We start from the raw sequence: 20,319 nt of genomic DNA, 5'->3' as shown, positions 1-20,319 counted from the left end.
CAGAACAGTGAAATTTAATTTTTTATTGTTGTTATTTGTTTAACCAAATATATATATATATTTTTTATTAAAAAAAAAAAAAAAAAAAAAAAAAAAAACCTCTTTGAGAAAAAATTTCAAAAAATATTATGGGAAGAAGATTGATGTTTTTTTATTTTATTTTATTTTATTATTATCTCTCTCTCTCTTTTTTTTTTTTTCTTTTCTTTTTTTTTTTTTTCTGTGCTTGATTTTTTTTTGACAGCTGTGTTTTCTAATAAAAAAAATCTAAAAATAAACATAAATACGTAATATTGGGTTCCAAAAAGTATATACTTGTCAAGTACGCGTAAAGCGTACGCTTTCTGTATTACTTATAAAGCACAGCTTACACTTTACGCTTTCTGTTATTTCCTTCTTCACTGTCTCCTTCTTCACCGTAGCCATTGCAACAAAAATATGAGTTTCTGATTCCATTCTTCAATAAAACCTCGCAAGAAATTACTGGCCAACTTCACTCACCGACTGTCTGTCTGTCTGTCTGTCTGTCTCTCTCCACTATACATACATACATGTATATACCTCTTGGGCTCTTTCTCTCTCTAAATCGCCTTATTGAAGCATTACAGATCCTAACTCTCCAATCTCGAGCGTCTTAGACCTTAATCAGCCGTTGATTTAAATTGCTTCCTGTAATGATCAAATCAGATCACCGACCGTTTCAATCACTGACACAAACTGGTTTGGACTCTCCTTACCACTATCTCAATCCAAGAAACCAAGAATCGACTATGGATGTTGAAAAAAACAAGCGGGTATACCATCGAAAGGTCTGTTTCAATTGGAGGGCAGGCAATTGCTATAGATTCTCATGTCCTTACTTGCACAGAGAATTACCGCCACCGCAGTCCATTGGCGGCGACGGCGCGGCCAAGTCGAAGCCGCCTCACGGGTTCGCGGATGACCAACATTTGACAAGCCGAAGGAATCCTAATTTCAGCAATTCTTCGACTTGGGGGCGAGCAGGAGGGGACAGAGTTGTGAAGAAAACAGAGAAATTGTGTAATTATTGGGTGCAGGGGAGTTGTAATTTTGGGGATAAGTGCAGGTTTTTGCATCCTTGGTCCACAGGAGATTGTCTTTCGTTGTTGACACAGCTTGAAGGACACCAGAAGGTAGTGATAATTACACACACGCATTACACATATTTGTCAATCCAGTTCTTTTATATTTGTTTAAGTTGATCCCTTTCTTGGCATTGTGTTGGTTGAACTATTGGGTCATTGTTTAATTAATGTTCTTGATGTTAACAATGTTCAATGTTTCTAAAGATAGATAAATGATTTTTCAGTATTTGGTGGTTCAGTTTTTCTAAAGATAGATAAATGATTTTTCTATATTTGGTTTCTTTGGTCTTTGTATTTGAGGGATACTTGAGTTAATTATCTATTTTTGTTTTTCTTCTTTTTTTGGTAAACAGGTAGTTAGCGGGATTACTTTGCCATCTGGGTCTGATAAGCTTTATACAGGGAGTAAGGATGAAACTGTGAGGGTTTGGGATTGCCAGTCTGGGCAGGTTGGTATTTTCTTCATTTTTTGTGGTTATTCATTAAATTAGTTTTTCTTTTCTTCTTTAATAATTTGATGCTCTTTGATTCTGAGAATACATTGGAGATGGAAAGGAGAAAAAAAGTTTCAAATTTAGATTTTTTTTATTGGGATTTATGGTGTCAGAACCCCCACTGTGTATTCTACTAACATTGCTAATTTGTTTAGGACTGTTTAGATGCACTATCATGACATGTAATTCGAATCAAAAGATTAAAAAAAGGAAAAAGTGAGAACGGAGAACTGAAAATCAGAAAACTGTACAAAACCTGTTTGGTTGACAACTTCTGAGAATCTTTTTCTGAAAACTTTGGGCCTGCTTGGTTCAATTTGAACGGTTTTTTGTTTTTTGATAACTGAAAATCAGAAAACTGTAAAAAAAACCTGTTTGATTTACAGTTTCTGAGAACCGGTGTCTGAAAACTCAATTAAAAGAAGGCCAATTTTCATAGAACTATCATTTATAATTCTCTGAAAACAGTTTTCTATTTTCTGAGTTCTTAAGAAGTATTTTCTTAGTGACAAACCAAGCAGGTCATTAGTTAGAAAAAGATCTGTAATCATATAGTTCTCTGAAAACAGTTTTCAGTTTTTTGAGATTTTGAGAACAGTTTTCTGAGTGACTAACCAAGCAGGCCCAAAGAAGCTTTTAAAACTAAAAAGAATTGAGAAATCAAAGCAACATGCCACCTCTGATATGGATTGTATTTTATTTTATTTTTCTCAGCTACTGAATGGAGGGTGCTGGAATTTATTCATGTATTGTTGTTGTCTATGTTTTATGCAGTGTACTAGCGTGATTAATTTGGGCAGTGAAATAGGTTGCATGCTCAGTGAAGGGCCATGGATATTTGTGGGTCTACCAAATGTTGTCAAGGTAAGGGGCGAGTCTTAATTTCCATCCTTTTATGTCTTATTTTAGTTAAGTATTTCATTGTTATTGGTTCTTTCTAGGTTTCTTAGTTGTATGAGTATGATGCAAACTGGTCGTTGGACTTATTATGGTGATATTGCAGGCATGGAATACCCAAACCGCCACTGATTTGAGTCTTAATGGACCTGTTGGACAAGTCTATACCCTGGTTGTGGGCAATGATATGCTCTTTGCAGGTTCACAGGTAAGCTTTTGGTTATGAATTATATAGTTCTTCTCTTGTTAACTGTATCTATATACTTTTATTATTATTGTTATTTTTCTTAATTACCATGTAAGAATATTTCCGCAGTGGCTGTCACACTGTTCCTAAGGAGCTTCTCCTTGTAAATTATGCAATTTAGCATTTTAACATGGATGAGTTGTCATAGAAAATGTTCAATACTCACTGTGCCATATTTTGGTTGGTTAGGGCTTTAGACTTTTTATTTCTTCTCCTAATATCATGGTGATCTGGAATTCCCTTAGCTTTTGGTGGAGTTATAGCTATGGCCATGGCTTTGTTCAACTTGAGTCCTACTAAATAAAATGCCTTGCATATTTATATTTAGTTTTGTTCCCTCTCTCTTCGATATTGGCATATTTTTCTTTTCTTGAAAGAAGTAAACTTCTGATGCAGGATGGGACCATATTGGCGTGGAAATTTAATGCTGCTGCCAACTGCTTTGAACCAGCTGCATCCTTCAAGGGTCACACTCTTGCTGTTGTGACACTAGTTGTTGGTGCTAATAGGCTATACTCCGGTTCAATGGATCATTCTATAAGAGTAAGTTGGTTGTGGTGGGATACTGCTGTGATTATCTATGATTTATTGGCAAGAATTTTCAAATTACTTTTGCTTCCATAATCATTGCTTGAGGTTTTTAATTTATTACCTTTTGTGTATCTGCTTATCCTGCTTCCAGGTATGGAGCCTTGAAACTTTGCAATGCATCCAGACTTTGACCGAGCATACTTCAGTTGTAATGTCTGTTCTATGCTGGGATCAGTTTCTTCTATCATGTTCATTGGACAAAACAATAAAGGTTGGTGTTTCTTTTTATTACTAATATTGTCCTTGCACCCACCTCTCAACTTATTCATTCAAATGTCCTCTTTACTTTGTCCTGCTTCCAGGTGTGGTTTACTTCTCAGAGTGGAAAGTTGGAAGTTACATACACCCATAATGAGGAACATGTAAGTTTCTACGTAAAATATCTCCTAATTTTATATATGCACTTGTACGTGTTTCATTTTAATACATTAACATGCCCACTTAATCTGAAAAATCCTCAGCTAGCATTTCATCCCTTTATATGTGAGACTTCTGGCTGACCACATTCATATGGGAATAAGTCAAGGATGATAATGATATGTGAGACTTCTAACATTGATGATGATATTGATTTAAGAAGAGTCCGTATTTTTTGCTAAAAATCTTTGCATAAGTTAGTGGTAACTTGAGGAAGCTGAAGATGTCATTAGTTCCTGGTAATGAAATCCAATGTATAAGATCAAGGAAGTATTTTGGGTGCAATAGCTGATGGTTCATTGAGTTTTGAAGAAAAACGTGTTTTTAATGGCCTGATGTGTTTTAGCTTACGATGTATTTTTATATTAAATTTTAGGAGTACATTAGTTCTTTGTTAAATTAGATTTAGGATAGAATATATTCTTTTATGACTTTTCGTCATTGATGTGGCTGCTTGTTAGCTACTTTTTGACTGGTTGTAGGTTACTTGAAGTGCTTCACTATGGGGTACCTCCTTAGTATCTTATAGACTTATACGTGAGGTTGTCAAGTTTCCTTTAAAGGAGATTTTTTGGAAGAGAGAACTTTTAATTCAAATAATTTTGTTGCCTTCTTCTCAGGTTTGGCTTTTGAGCCCAATAGCTCGTGGTTTTAGTGTTTCTTGCCTGAAATTGCAAAAATATGCTTTAAAAGTATGATTTTGATAGTTTTAAATATCGACCAGAGTGTTATTTGGGCCCACATAGTCTTGCATTTACCCGGATTCACTACTCGACCTAAAGCAAAATCCCTTCCTCCCTCTCAGAGATTGGGTTTTGAGCTTGGAGAAGCTTGACCTTCACTTCACCAGGTGTATTTGGATTGGTGGTTATATGTTGATCTTAGGGAATCAGATATCACTGTAATAAATAAAAAAAAGTAGTTTATTAACAATTTAGCGTAAAGAGACATGTTACTGAGCCTTTGTTGACTGGTTTGTTTCAACTTTCAAGGATTAGCGAATTTTTACTGTTCTTTTTACTTTTTGTAATAAACTCCTGTCCTGAAAGATTGGTCTGTGTTACTTATCAAAAAAAAAAAAAAAAAGAAAAGAAAAGAAAAGAAGAAGACTGGTCTGTCTTTCCTCTTTTGGATATCTTAATAAAGATCCACTTTGAAAAAGTTTACAAGTGTTTTAAGATTTTCAGAATGTATTATCTGAATTGATTGTAAATGTATTAACTTTGATAAATTAGGGTTACTTTATCCCTCATTCAGGGGATGGTTAGTTCTGAAAAATTGTACATTTCACCTAGGCGTGCAAGTGCTTGCCTCACTAAAACATAGAAATTTTAAGATGGACTATTGTGGGTTCCTGATTCCAAACTACATGTGGCATTCAAGAAGATAACTTTGTCCTTACCTTGCGTCTGATGTTGCAGCTTATGCAATACCAAGCGACTTCTAATTTTTACATATGCTTCAACCTTAGGTATCGGTGAAGGTATGGTATAAGGGGAGTATCCTCAAGGGCCCTTAATAGTTATTTAGTATTCGTAAGCTTGTTTGCTTGTGTGGCAACTTTCTAGTCCTCCTGAGCTGTCTTGCCCTATCTTTTGACAATTTCGTGACTTGTTTGTATTCAGTTTATGGTGACTAATGTTTTAACTAAATAACCTCTTCAAAAGCTTGTAATTGGTTCTGGGGTTGTTAAAAAGTGAAGGGTTTTCACGAGCCATGAGCAGCTCACAAAGCCTTTTTACAGGTAGTTATCTCCAGTAATCTCCAATGGGTCCCCATTGCTGAACATGCAATCATAATTGCAATGTCATATTCTCCTCAGCTAACCTTGGTGCTGGCATATACTAGCAAGTTACCTCTTCTCCTTGGATACTCTCTTTTCATCGGATAAACCAGCAGCAAGGACCTGTTTAGGCTGTTTTCCTCATATAGCATAACATTTCTTCCTTACTGTACAGATGAAAATTTAACTACTTCGAGAACTTAGCTGTTTCCCAATGTCCAAATTTTAAAATGTTATAAAACCAGCTAAAATATACAAGTCTTTTAGCATGTATATTTTAGGGGTTTTTATAACATTTGGACATTGGGAAACGGCTTTGTTGTTGAAGTAGTTAAATTTTCATCTGTACAGTAAGGAAGAAGTGTTATGTTATATAACAAAAGCATCTTTGTCGTGAAATTCATTCATTTTGTAGCAGCGCAGGGTGATAGTATCTGAGGGAGCCTTTAGCGCACAAGGAATTTCACCATCATTTTCTGATATAAATTATAATATTATAAAGGATGGACATATGCAATAGGCATGTCAGACACATCTTTTATTTACACTCGTGTTGTGTGCTTGATCAGGTATTTACACATTTTGGGTTGCTTAGGAAAGGGCAAGGGCCAAGATTGTGTTATAGGTTTGTAAAAATATTAGAAATTCCATTGCACAAGCAGTTTTCTGGTCTAAATGCCAGATCCTTTTAAATGGTGGTATTCTAAATTCTACTCCAAATGGTGTTAAAATTATTTTTAAACTAATATTTGTAAGTTAAAATATTGTTACATGAATTGATTATCAAGGGCCCATTAGGTGCATTAATCAAGCAAAAGCAGAGATCATCTCTAAGGTTGGGAAATCGTAGGCTACTTCTTGATGATTTGTTTTTGGCCCTTGCACAATTTTGGATGATTCATCTAAAATCACTGGTGCAAGCATGTTAAAAAATATTTTAATAGTAATGTTGAGTCTATTTAACATCGTATTGTTTACAGGCGCTGTTGTGCTGTTGTATTAAGGGGTTATGTTTAACTTGATGCACACATGTTAAAGTATGGCTATTCTGTTCTCAAAAGATAGAGAAGGATCGGTGATATGTAGAGTTAGATCTTTGTTCTGGTTAATGATCTCTTGTGATTATAGCTGGTGGAGACTGCTTTTTGTTTGGAAGTGAGAATTATCAATCTTGAAGCTGGTTTCCTACTACTGTGCTGGGAAATAAATAATCATTGCATGGGTATATGTGCTCTTGCGTATAGTCTCATATTGTTTAGCCTCGGGACCTGATTAAAATTGAAGGGGAAGTGTCTGTATTTTTTGACAGATCGATAGATGTATCAAATAACCAGTCTGAATCCTGCTAAATTACCTTACTAGGTGGACCAGTGGAAGAACCTTACTCTTTAAATGCCAGCGTTTGAGTTTGAGTAACCCAGTTCTTTGGGAAAGTAGGCGTGTCATATGTGTTGCTCATACCACCCTGTAGTGGTAGGAAAAGGTTGTTGGTACTTCATCTGTTTCTGTTTGAACCATTTGCAGACTCAATGGTAATACTCCTATGGGGTAGGATTGACAGGGGCATTGCTATTTGTGCTGTGACGCTATTTTTGAATATAACTCGTCACGTATCAGAGTAGGTAGAGTTTTCACGTGGTGGGCAGAGTATCCCATCTGATGGGGTTGGGAATTTTGAGACTATCTTGTTTTATAAAGTATATAGGACATCTTTTGAGTCAGAAATCCACCACCTTAAATGTAATTGGTTGCTAACATAGTCGTCATCATCATATCCTTGCCTTTGTCCCATACGAATGAAGGTTGCAAAAAACATATTGCGACTGCTATATTCTGTCAAAACCTTTTACCAATATTTTGCAGTTTCTTGAGTTTAGTTTAATTTTCTTTATATCTGTTCTAAGAAATAAAAAACCTGCATTTTAATGGTTCCACCTGCCTGCTACAGGGCGTGCTCACTCTCTGTGGGATGCATGATTCAGAATCCAAGCCGGTCTTGCTGTGCTCTTGCAACAATAACTCTGTCCATGTATATGATTTGCCATCGTAAGTTCTCACTTTTATTCAGTATTTTACAGTATTCCTTTTTGTTTTTCCTTCAAAAAGCTTTTACGCCATCTACTTGTCATCATTATTTTATCTTCTTGGTAGGAATTCCACGGATATTTCTTCTTTTTCCCTTCAAATGCTTTCATGTGGTTCATTCTACTTCATTCTAAAAGAAGATTTCTTTTACTGGATGCAGGTTTTCCGAGAGGGGCAAGATATTCGCGAAACAGGAGGTCCGATCCATACGGATAGGCCCTGGGGGTTTGTTTTTTACCGGAGATGGAGCGGGTGAAGTGAGAGTATGGAAATGGTTGGCTGAAACAACAGCTGCCTCATGAGTCATGATGAGTGGCGCTGTCTATACATTAACAATTTTTTATTTAATTTCAGGGTTTCTTGACAATGTACAAGTTCATGGAAAAAATGAGAAAAGATGAGTGAGTGCCAGTTTTGAGGTTCCAGAGAAGCACATCACCAGTCAATGAAGCTTTGTGACCCATGCAATGCTCGTAATATAGTAGTATTCTTTTCTCTCTGTATGTAAGTTTGTAATGGTTCCAGAATATATCCAATTCGTTTGTAATGGTTCCAGAATATATCCAATTCCAGTCACAAGTGTTGTCGATTCTTTTTTCACAAGTGTTCTCTATGCTCTCTCTATATGTAAGTTTGTAATGGTTCCAGAATATATCCAATTTCAGTCACAAGTGTTCTCCATAAAGTAGTTTTAAATTGCATGGAACATCAATGGTGGTTATACTCATTTTCTCCCGTCCACTTAATTTCTCTCCTTTTATTATTATTAATTTTTTTTTTTTTTTTTTAATGAGGAACCATTTTTTTAACAAGCATTCTTTGTGCTGAACTACAATTATTTGCAAATCATAAATATTACTTAAATTAAGACTTGGTATCTCAAAATAGTACTCGTAATATTTAGATAGAGAACCTTGAGAATTCCAACCGTTACACATTTCAATGATGAAGCAAATGTTCGTAGAATTTTTTTTTATTATTATTTTTAAATGTTGCATATAGTTATTTTAATTATATATATGTGTGTGTGTGTGTGTGTCAATTTATTTATTTATTTTTCTAAATAGGTTCATATGTGTGTGTGTTATATATATATATATATATATATATATAATACACTCCAATAAAATTGACCGTAATACGTGTGTTAAGGTTCAACAAAATTGACCGTAATGTTTTTGTATTACTTATATATATACATAAACACACATATATGACTGATATTTCATGTGCTTGTGAAGGAAATATACGTTTAAAGACTTGGGACACAACATTGCTTTAACAAAATAGACTTTGTAGGTCACATTTGGTCAATAAATTGAATTAAAGAGTAATTCATGATTGGGGTTGTATCCTCACATGAAAAAGGCTCTTCTTCATTTGAGAAAGGACCTAAATCATATTTTTTTCATCAAACACCAGCCTTGAATTCAAGTGACAAATATAAACCCATTCATTTGCTCAATGGATTTTACTTAAAGGCTCTTCTTCACTGTTTGGAAGGACACAAAGAAATAGGTTTTGAAAAGAAACTCTTAAAAAAGGAAATTTAAAATATGTTTGATTCAGTTTTTTTGAAAATAATTTATTATTATTAAAAAATTAGTTAAAAATATATATAAAAACCTTGTTTTGTTTTAGTGTTCAGGAAAAAGTTTTTTTTTTTATAGTTTGGTGAAATAAATTTATGTTTACTAATTTATTGAAAACCAAACAACTCTTTAAATCACTTATGATTGCAGGAAAACCTTTTAATTAACACATTTAATAATAACATTGGGAGGACATTGTTATTTTCACTTATGAGATGACAACAAATCACAATTCAATTAAATGTGATCATTATCATAATTAAACCCTAGATTTTATGGTGCAATTTGAGGAAGAAATCATTTTAATCAATTTTGAAGTTATGGTTAGAAAGTGACTAGGATTAGATTATGGAAGCCCGCCAGAAATACAATAGACAATTATCTGTATATATGTCATTATGTTTTGACAGCTGAGTGATATTAATTTATTTTCAATGTTTTAAACTTCTAATTAATAAAAAGTAAAAACGCTAATTCCTCTCTATCTCTCACGGACACACACACAAACGCCCTACTTAAATAAGTAAAAGTGAGTCAGTTTGGTTTTCAATAAATTAATAATATTTAGTATTGTTGAAATATTAGATAAGTTGATAAACTTGCACATACACTTATAAATTCTATCATAGTATCATGTATATGTTCTTAACATAATTTCCATCTCCTTTTTATTGAATTTAGCTATAAGAAAAAGTAATGGTGTGTGTGCATAACATTTTGAAATTATTGTCTCACTTAAAAAACTATCTGTTTTTATCTATTTTCATCACCATTGGTTGAGTTCGATAGAATATAAATAGTATATTAGCTCTTAAATGTCAAAATAATAATAATAATAATAATAATAATAATAATAATAATTTGAAAAGAATATATACTAGAAAAGAATATATTTTTCTTTTTTGGAAATGGTCTGCACCAGGAAGCCATATTGGATATCATGCATACTGTGCAATAAGTTAACACACTTGCGGGTATGAATATATTAATTTCTGGGGGTAAGTGCAAGAAACATTCTTCAAATATACCTTTTATAATATTTTTATTCCTTATTTAAAAATGTGTGCAAAAAATATTCATATTTTTTTTTAATTTGTGCAAAAACACACCCCAATTAATATAATGCTGATTTTATCCTTTTACTCTTTCAAAAACACCCTTAGGAATTTATTATTGGATCTATAATGGAAGAACGGTCGGTGGCGGTGGATCAATGAAACGGCGACTGATCAGCGGGAATGATCGTCTGGCACATGGCGAAGTGTTGGAGCATGTTGACACGCGATCCAGATGAAGAGGACGAGGGGCGCGGGTTGAGGAGGCGGGAGTGTAACCGGCGCGTGATATTGAACAGAGTTTTGAGACCGGTGAAGCGACAGAGGACAGAGGCGTGGCAGAGAGCAGCGGAGTCCTCTGTACAGTACGTGCTTGCCGTTATTTGCTGTATTCTATGTGTATTCTATATTGGTATTCAATTTTTTATTTTTTATTTTTTATTTTTTATTTTTTATTTTTAGCATCGGAATTTAACGGTTTTAAGTGTAGTTGGATTTGTTTTTCCGAACTAGTAATTTGTGATATTTTTGTTGATTCTGTAATTTTGCCATGAAAGATGCTTTTCAAGCTGCCATTACTTTGTGGCTGTTTACTAAGTCAAAATTGACTTTCTATGACAACAATCACATTTCAATTAAATGTGATCATTATCATAATTAAACCCAGATTTTATGGTGCAATTTGGGGAGGAAATCATTTTAATCAATTTTGAAGTTATGGTTAGAAAGTGACTAGGATTAGATTATAGAAGCCCGCCAGAATATGATATAATAGACAATTATCTGTATAGTCGCATTGTTCATTATGTTTTGACAGCTGAGTGATATTAATTTATTTTCAATGTTTTAAACTTCTAATTAAAAAAAAGTAAAAACGCTAATTCCTCTCTCTCTTTCGGACACATAGGCGCGCGCTCTACTTAAATAAATAAAAGCGCGCGTGCACACACACGCTCTACTTAAATAAGTAAAAGTGAGTCTGCACACGCTCTACTTAAATAAGTAAAAGTGAGTCTGTTTGGTTTTCAATACACACACGCTCTACTTAAATAAGTAAAAGTGAGTCACACACGCTCTACTTAAATAAGTAAAAGTGAGTCTGTTTGGTTTTCAATAAATTAGTAATATTTAGTATTGTTGAAATAGTAGCTAAGTGATAAATTTGCACATATACTTTAAATTTTCAATAAATTAGTAATATTTAGTATTGTTGAAATAGTAGCTAAGTGATAAATTTGCACATATACTTTAAGTCACATAAAGTGACGGCGAATTCGAGAACAAGAGCATGAGAACAGTAGATTTAAGTAATAAATGGTGAAAATTTGAGTCAGAGCGAGAGTACGCTTGAAGTGTAAGAATAACACTCGTTGTGAAGAATTATGTGACTTAACATATACTTATAAATTCTGTCATGTATATGTTCTTAACATAATTTCCATCTCCTTTTTGTGTTGAATTTAGTTAGCTATAAGAAAAAGTAATTGTGTGTGTGCATAACATTTTGAAATTATTGTCTCAGTTAAAAAATTATTGTTTTTATCTATTTTCATCACCATTGGTTGAGTTCGATAGAATGTAAATAGTCTATTAGCTCTTAAATGTTGAAAACCAAAAAAAAAATTTAAATAAATAAAAAATTGAAAGTGAAGTAGACCTCTTTAAAACCAAATACCTAATATTCTAACGACTAGGGAAAGAATAAGTCCTATACAATATACTATTGCTTGTTTGTTTGACTCTGACTAGCCTTCTTCAAGTCTATTGTGGTGACCAAAATGTCAAAAAAAAAAAAAATTCTCTGGTTCTACTTTTTGATACATCCATTAAAATTAAAAATAGATTCACTTCTATGCATTAAGTTGATAAGTTTTAGCATTTCATTCACTTTAGATAGAGAAAGCTAAATTTTTTTAGTTTCAATTGATTTAACATTGACGTGTGTAACTAATAAAACATTAGTTTAATGGTACAATGTTTTAATTGTTTTAATATATAGAGTGTGTAATTAATGAAAGATTAAATTATAATTTTTCTTTCTTAAAAGTGGCTTTAGTTCTGAGTCTGACTCTCACTAATTACAAAAATACTATTTGAATAATATGTGTAATTTATAAATTCTTAATTTCTTACACGTATTCAAAATTTACCTTACAAATAATAATAATAATAATTTTGGATCAACATTTTCCAAAATGGTATTGGGCAAGATAGAAGTCTATATCAGTCAGTTTGATGGAAGAGTAAAAGAAATGTTTAATTCATGAAACGCATCAAATAACACGTCCTGGTGTCGTTGAACCCAACTTCCCCCAACAATACGCCAAAAGACTTCCCACTCACACCTGCCTCCCTATTTTCTCTCTCCCCACCTCTTCCCCCTCACCTTTCCTCATGTGTACTCTTTATCTATATATATAGATTATAGATACACAACATAATTCCTCAAAATTATCAAACCCCATCTCTCTGTTTCTCTCTCTGGAAGTAGTATATATATATGGCTTCTTATAATCCCAAAACTGAGAGTAACTGTGTCTCCAAGAAAGTATTAATGGCGGCTATAGGTGATGAAGCTTGGTGGTACTGTGCTATTGTGCTAATAGCCCTCATCTTGTTGGGCTCTTCTTCTTCTGCTTTCAGAGATGAGGAAAATGAAAGCAGTATTGTGAGAGGAAACCAGCTCAATTACCGGCCCTGCGACGAGATATATGTCGTCGGAGAAGGCGAAACCCTCCATACAATCAGTGACAAGTGTGGTGACCCCTTTATTGTGGAGCAGAACCCTCATATTCAAGACCCCGATGATGTTTTCCCTGGACTTGTCATCAAGATCACTCCTTCCTGGCCTAGGAAGTTGTAAATTCAAGGTAGTTAAAATATGTTTTTTTTTTTTTTTTTTTTTTCAGAATCCTGGATTTTACTGTTTGTTTAAGGAGATGCTTGACCATTTGTGTTGCATTGTGTGGGCTAAACACATATGTGACTCCATCGTTCTTAAGTAGTTAGTTGGTAGAGTGGTCAACTCTCTTCCGAACGTGTGACAGTGTGACATGTTCGTCCAAAAAAAATATATATAAACATTCTTGTACTAAGCTAAAGTTTTTTTTTTTTTTTTTTTTGGTACCACACTAAAAGGTTATGTGTGTGGTGTTCATACTTTTTCCTTTTTCTTGTACGTGTAAGAGGAGATCGAGCAAATGAACATGATGGTGCTTGTAATAATTAATTTCATGAATGAAATTCCATAGGAAGTTGGAAGTTTTTTTTAATTATTTATTATTGTATCATACATTTTCAATATGGTATGTAAGTAGGAGATGGGCAAGATGGTGTTTTTTATAATTTCAGAGGGACCATTACTGATTTTTTTTTTTTTGGGCATGTTCTTGATGTGGAAGAAAGTCTCCTAGGTTAAATATTAAAGTTATATTGTTATGGCGGTTAAGAGAAGTATTACTTCATGAACTTTGTGTCAACCGAAAGTATTAATTTGTAACCTTATTGGTGATGGAATCGAAGTGTAGCACGAGTAATAAATATGTTTATATATATATATATATATATATAGTTTATTTTTTATATAATGCGTATGAAATGGCTACACGTTAAGTACCTCTCTATCCATGGGATGTACTTTATGCTTCTTGTTGCAAGCAAGCTCTCTTTCAATGTATTGCGTTTTCAGCACCAATATATATATATATATATATATATATATATAATGCACATGTCAAGTTATCAAATTGCTTTATAAAGAAATCAGATCAAAATATACTTTTCAAAGACGGCAAATCATTATTTTATTTTATTTATTTATTTTTGACACCAAAGAAACCAAAACTACGTAAAAAAAAAAAATTAAAAAAAAAAAAGAAAAAAAATAAATAAGTGAAGCCAAATGTTTCACTCCAAATTGACACTATCGACTTCTACTTCAATAAGTGAGCAAAACCATTACAGGGAACCACATCGAAAAATCCATGAAAGGAAAAAATCGAAACACTCTGAAAGAGTAGAGAACACATCATTAAGAATCACCAGCTGAGCTTCCACTGAAGCTTGCAACTTCATCACCGGCATACAATCGCCTTCAATAACCACTGAAAGACGCAATTCAATTTGGTCAATTTTTCTCTTTTTTTTCTCCTAAGCATCATTTTATTAACGATCATTGCAACCAAAAGGCGATGACCACCATTACAAAAGTTACTTTTGACCAACTTTCAATTTGGTCAATTTTTGGGTTAACGGATTTATATAGATCGCGAATATTATAACTGATATTGATATCAATGATTTTGATTTGAATTTTAAATTAATACCTATCCCAAGAGTGATCTCACTTTGAATTTTGTGTGCAAGCATGTCAAATTAATTGTTGCACCGATCCCTTGTGGTGATTGTTGCACCAATTATTTGCAGTAAATTGTTAATAGCTTACATTTTTTAATTGATTATTTATACCACAAATAAAAAAGTGAAATTCTCCCCTTACTTGTATTTAGTATAAATAATTAATCAAAAATTATTAGGTTAGACAATTAGTATTCGGTTTGAGTATCACTACTCAAAATTTAATTAGCCACTTTGGGTTGCTGTTAGAATATTAAAAGTATTTTTAATGGTAGAACTGTTATAAAAGTGCTATCAGTAAAACATACTTAAGCGTTTGGTGACATATTATATAAAACACTTTTTATACCTGAAGCACTTTTAAATTTGTTTGGTAATAATGTTGCTTAAAGCACTTTATTACTAATTTTACTATATTACTCTTACACTAAACATATACTAATTTCTTAATATTAAATATTATAAAATTTTATTGAGTTTAATAATTTATAAAGATCAACTCGTATTGGTTTTTTCTTTTTCTTTTTTCTTTTTTTAATTACATATTTTGTTTATGATATTGAATTTGTATTGAGTACTAACATATAAATGAGTTAAATATATTTTAATAATGATTAATTTGTATCTGATTTGGGATCTTTCAGTAATAAAATAAGCAAATTTGTTCATATGTTATCTAATAAAAAATTTTTATAAGTCCTATGCTATCTAATAATGAAATTTAATAATATAATATTTTGCAATATAGACAACATTTCATAAAACAAAATTAAACACTCTAACCACAATTAATAATCTTATTACTTGTTATTTAAGATAATTATATAAATGTATTATAGTTATTTTAAAAACAAATTACAAATCATAATTTATTAAAAATTAAACATCTAACAATTATATAATTCAAAGTCCCAAAATAAACTGAGATTGGAAGGTTGGAGAGTCCCAAAATAAATTAGGATTTTAGTTTGTTACAGTGTCCATATTGTTTGCTATTTATTTGTAGAAGGGACACAATTTTATTTATAAAAAATATGAAGGGATTAAATTATTTAAAAGAAAATTAGTTACCTAAAAATATGGACCTCTACCTTAACGCAATTTTAAAAGTTACAATTCATAACTTCACTTAAACGTGCGCTTTTTAGACTTAACATCTACAACATAAATAATTAATAAAAAACTATTAGGTTAGACAATTAGTATTCGGTGTGAGTATCACTATTTAAAATTTAATTAGAGGAGAAAATATTTAATATCTTTATTAATACTCCTGCTTGGGGTACTATACTTAGGTCCTCATAGTGATGATGTACACCAATGAGGATGAAGACCTAAATATTTGACTAGTCCCGTGATCCCAAGTTGTTGCATGTAAAACATCTTTTAAGGAGTGATTTTTTATGCGTAAATGGTCAAATTTGAAAAGTTTAAGATACATATTCAACTGTGAACGTTATCGTAGCCTAATGGTTTAGTTGCTTCTCATTCTCTATGGGAGCCCGACTTCAAACCTTTACACCCACTGCCTTTTGATTTAACATTTTTACCTTAAAAAAATATATATTTACATATTCAACTAACATCTAATGATTTTGCAACTAACTAATACGATTATCTCTTTATACATGTTAGAAGCAATTTAAAAAAGATAATAGGAGTGTGTATATATATATTATTTAGTAATTCGAAGGTGCCGTGAGAAGATGACTAGGAAGCCCAAGTTAATTTGCCTAAGAAGAGAGAGTGTATTATGAATTTATGATTAGCTCATGATGAGGTGGGTGTTTCATGGTTTGCTTTACTGTATTTATATATCAAGCTAAATTAGCAAGTTTATTAGTGGCCAGTATGTGAATTTTATTGGATATATATATATCAATGAATTTCAATGCCAGAAGAAACTATTATATATAAAGTGGACTTATGGCTTTGGTATGGTTGCATGTCACATTCTCTATTAGACATCATACCCACCATGCTTAGGTGGGTATATATATACTCTGCGTTTTTCTTCCCCATGCCGTACCCATCATTTCCAGTCTATACAAATTTGTGTAAATGCATATATATGTGTGTATGTATACATATACATACATATATATATATATATATATGTATATGTATATGTATATGTATATACTATACATATAGTAAGTATGTCTAGAGTGTTGTTCAATTCACATCATCTATAGAGAACATTGTGAGAGTGGCTTAGTCACTATGACAATGTAGGCAATTCTAACATTGCTTTAACCAATATATAATACGAATACTCTACTATTAGATAAATAAATATACAATTCATATTGGGGAATATCTGTTAGTCACGCCTCACTTTAATTTGAAGACAGAAAATAATGTGTTAACTGTCAAGGACTCGAGTTTAATTTGATTAATGTCACCAATTAAAATAAGTAAACTCCAAATCCCACTTTATCATATAAATTGGCCAACCAATACTGAATTATATATATATTACACCAATTAATGGATATCTCAACTGTCGGAATTTAATTACTTGTCTGAGGAAATGATGGCTTTCTTGTAAACCTCTGTTATTAATTTAATAATCTTCTAGCTTTGTCAATTAGCAATTTATTTATTTATATTTTTTGAGAAATATTAAGACACAACTCGATCAACATTTGTTATGACTTGATATTTGTAATATTTGGACCATACGAGCGGCCCATATGTAATTCAAATGCCTTAAGATGGTCCATTTTAAATAAGGTGTGTATCTGGACTGGATCAAATTGAATCTAAATAAGACACTCAACAGATATTCCATTATGGACCTTTTTGGAAATACCAGACCTATGAGCCTGCGATCCTTGCTGATTGATCAAAGTTTGACGGGCATATGATTATGAAGGGTTTTATAAAGCTCAACACTACTATTGTCGAACCCAAACGAAAAAAAAAAAAAAAAATTTGTGCTAATAGAACCTTTAAGCCTTTACCATGACTTATGTGACATTATTAATAAGTGTGTTTAGATTTCTAAGTAAATTTTCATTCAATTAATTAATAAAATTTTAGAACTTTACCCAAAATTAACTAACCATGTCAAACGACTCTGGAAGTGTTTCTATTTTGAGTCAACAATTTAATGAATTTTCTATAATATCTCTTGTTGAAGATTCAGAGAGTCTAAATCAAAATTAATGCATTAATTGTTCCTTTTAATACTATACAAATTTTAAAAATAATGTTTTGCACTTCAATAAATAGTTTTTTTGCAATTACGGTTAGGGGAAAAGGGATTCAAACTTAAGATTATATATAGGGTTGAAAGTACTTAAGGCCTAACTCTTTACCACTAAGGACAACACTGCCACACCTTACTTCTGTAAGTAGTTGAACAAATTTAGATGCTGATGTTCCTTTAATTAAGAGATTACTTCCCTTATTAAATGAAAATAACAAAAATAATATGTATTAATGCACATTAATTACATCTTGGGGATTACTGCCCTTAAGACAATGGAACCAGTACAATTGGCAAAAGTTAGTTCAACTCATAAATTTGTATTTTTCATTGATCTTATTTAGTCAAAAATAAAAATAAAAATAAAAATAAAATTGAAACATTTGTTGTAACAGTTCCTCCAGAAATTCAACATGTATGCCAAAACTATTCGATATAAAAAATTAGAGTTGATGAGGCATACCCTTTATAAATGGGGCAGTAAAAAGATGGCAATGCCATTAAATTAAATTTAAGGCAGTAGGAAAAATAGGACAAAAGTTGAAACAAACCATATCTGCATTTGACATTCAGACATTGTACTTAATGTCCATTTATATACTCTTTCTCTTTCTTGCAACAGACTGGCTATGGAAGTCTGAAAATGGCTTAATTAACTGTCAAGCATTAACTATATACTGTTGACCTTGTGTGTGTGTTTGATTGTGTGTTTATATACAAGTGATTTGGACAGGTAGAGGCCGGGGTACAAGAGAAGGCCTAGTTGGTATCACAGAGCAAGCAGTTCAACAGTGTCTAAAGAGATCCATGAATAGTCTTTATATGAAATGTGTACAATTTTGATATTGTTTAGCTAGAACTACCTGTCTTTCCAAGTAAGTGTTACAAAGAAATCTTTGTGCCTTTGGGGACGTAGTTAGGATTCATATATATATAGATATATATATATATAAGTTATTGTTTGATTTTTGGTTCTGTAAGCAATCAAAGACTGAAGTCTCAGAGAATTGAAGTTAGAGTGAACATGGATTTTGGTTGTGGAGTTATGTTTTTGCAGCTCTTCTTGTAATTCTCTTCTTTAATACTTCTTCATGTTCCTCAGAAAAAGGTAATTTCATATGCCCCTCTCTCTCTCTCTGTGATCAATAAATTTTGATTCTTTGTTGACTAAATTAACTTGTGTGCATTGGTTTTGATCAGCTTTATAGTGAATTTTATCTCCTTTAGCAATATAAGAGAGAATTTCTTTATCTTTATTACATTTAGTGCATCCATTTCATTTAATGGTGCCAAAAGTTACCACACTAAGATTTTGTTCATTTTCAAAGTTTTCATGTACTTAACATTTCTTCTTTTTGGAATAAAATGATAGTTCAGGGGGTTAGTTGCAATATGGCAATAGTTTAGGAGAGTTTTTTTGCATTTAACCCATAATTTAATGAATTTTCACCAAGAACAGCCCTGCTTATAAACTTATAATAGCTCTTGTTGAAGATCTAAATCGAAATTAATGAATTAATTGTTACTTTTAATACTATTAAAAAAATTTAAACTAATTTTTCGTGCTTCAGTAAATAGTTTTTTGCAATTACAGTCACGGGAAAGGGGAATCAAACCTAGGATCAAAGATAGGGTGAGAGGCACTTAAGGCCTAACTCTCTCTACCAATCAGGACAACACCGTCATACTTTACTTCCGGAAGTAGTTAAAATAATTTAGATGTTGATGAGTCTTCAAGAGATTACTGCCCTCATTAAATGAAAATAACAAAAATAATATGTATTAATGCACATTAATTACTTCTTGGGGATTACTGCCCTTAAGACAATGGAACCATTGCAATTGGCAAAAGTTAGATTTAACTCATAAATGTTCGTTTGGAGTGTAGGAGTAACACCCATTGACTATAATTGTGTGACTTAGGGCATATCTATATAAACGGAACAGTAAAAAGATGGCAATGCCATTAATTTAAATTTAAGGCAGTAGGAAAAATAGGACAAAAGTTGAAACAAACCATATTTGCATTTGACATTGTACTTAATGTCCATTTATATAGTCTCTCTCTTTCTTGTTACAGACTGGCTATGGAAGTCTGAGAATGGCTTCATTAATTGTCAAGCATTAACTATATACTGTTGACCTTGTGTGTGTGTATGTGTGTGTTTATATATAAGTGATTTGGACAGGTAGAGGGGTACAAGAGAAGGCCTAGTTGGTATCACAGAGCAAGCAGTTCAACAGTACTCTCTAAAGAGATCCATGAATGAAATGTGTGCAATTTTGATATTGTTTAGCTAGAACTACCTGTCTTTCCAAGTAAGTGTTACAAAGAAATCTTTGTGCCTTTGGGGACGTAGTTAGGATTCATATATATATATATATATATATATATATATATATAAAGGTTATTGTTTGATTATTGGTTCTGTAAGCAATCAAAGACTCAAGACTCGATCAGAAAATTGAAGTTAGAGTGAAC

The 20,319-nt window shown here is 32.2% G+C and overlaps 2 protein-coding genes across 2 annotated transcripts; both read left to right on the top strand.

Annotated features, from left to right (window-relative positions):
- Positions 1 to 364: 364 nt before the first annotated feature.
- Positions 365 to 8,347, top strand: LOC132312614 (zinc finger CCCH domain-containing protein 48-like). The gene is made up of 9 exons (XM_059811041.1): positions 365 to 1,154; positions 1,460 to 1,555; positions 2,375 to 2,464; positions 2,604 to 2,705; positions 3,141 to 3,287; positions 3,427 to 3,546; positions 3,638 to 3,697; positions 7,484 to 7,581; positions 7,781 to 8,347. Exons 1-9 carry the CDS (start codon positions 675 to 677, stop codon positions 7,920 to 7,922), a joined length of 1,335 nt encoding a protein of 444 aa, XP_059667024.1. The 5' UTR covers positions 365 to 674; the 3' UTR covers positions 7,923 to 8,347.
- A 4,247-nt stretch (positions 8,348 to 12,594) lies between these two features.
- Positions 12,595 to 13,544, top strand: LOC132314994 (uncharacterized). The gene has a single exon (XM_059813753.1). The coding sequence runs from the start codon at positions 12,768 to 12,770 to the stop codon at positions 13,128 to 13,130; it is 363 nt and encodes a 120-aa protein (XP_059669736.1). The 5' UTR covers positions 12,595 to 12,767; the 3' UTR covers positions 13,131 to 13,544.
- The last annotated feature ends 6,775 nt before the right edge of the window (positions 13,545 to 20,319 follow it).

The sequence above is a fragment of the Cornus florida genome, unplaced genomic scaffold (assembly GCF_030987335.1).
Source record: "Cornus florida cultivar Cherokee Brave unplaced genomic scaffold, ASM3098733v1 CherokeeBrave_3.0.0_Hap2_Chr06, whole genome shotgun sequence".
Classification (NCBI taxonomy): domain Eukaryota; kingdom Viridiplantae; phylum Streptophyta; class Magnoliopsida; order Cornales; family Cornaceae; genus Cornus; species Cornus florida.
The sequence above is the reverse complement of the archived record's forward strand: the minus strand, read 5'-3'. Positions and strand labels throughout refer to the sequence as shown.

Bases quoted from the DNA above. Each gene is read 5' to 3' on its own strand.
- LOC132312614 (XM_059811041.1), top strand. From the start codon at position 675: ATGATCAAATCAGATCACCGACCGTTTCAATCACTGACACAAACTGGT. The intron at 3,547-3,637 runs GTTGGTGTTTCT...TCCTGCTTCCAG, and splicing joins CATTGGACAAAACAATAAAG to GTGTGGTTTACTTCTCAGAG. The intron at 7,582-7,780 runs GTAAGTTCTCAC...TACTGGATGCAG, and splicing joins CATGTATATGATTTGCCATC to GTTTTCCGAGAGGGGCAAGA.
- LOC132314994 (XM_059813753.1), top strand. From the start codon at position 12,768: ATGGCTTCTTATAATCCCAAAACTGAGAGTAACTGTGTCTCCAAGAAA.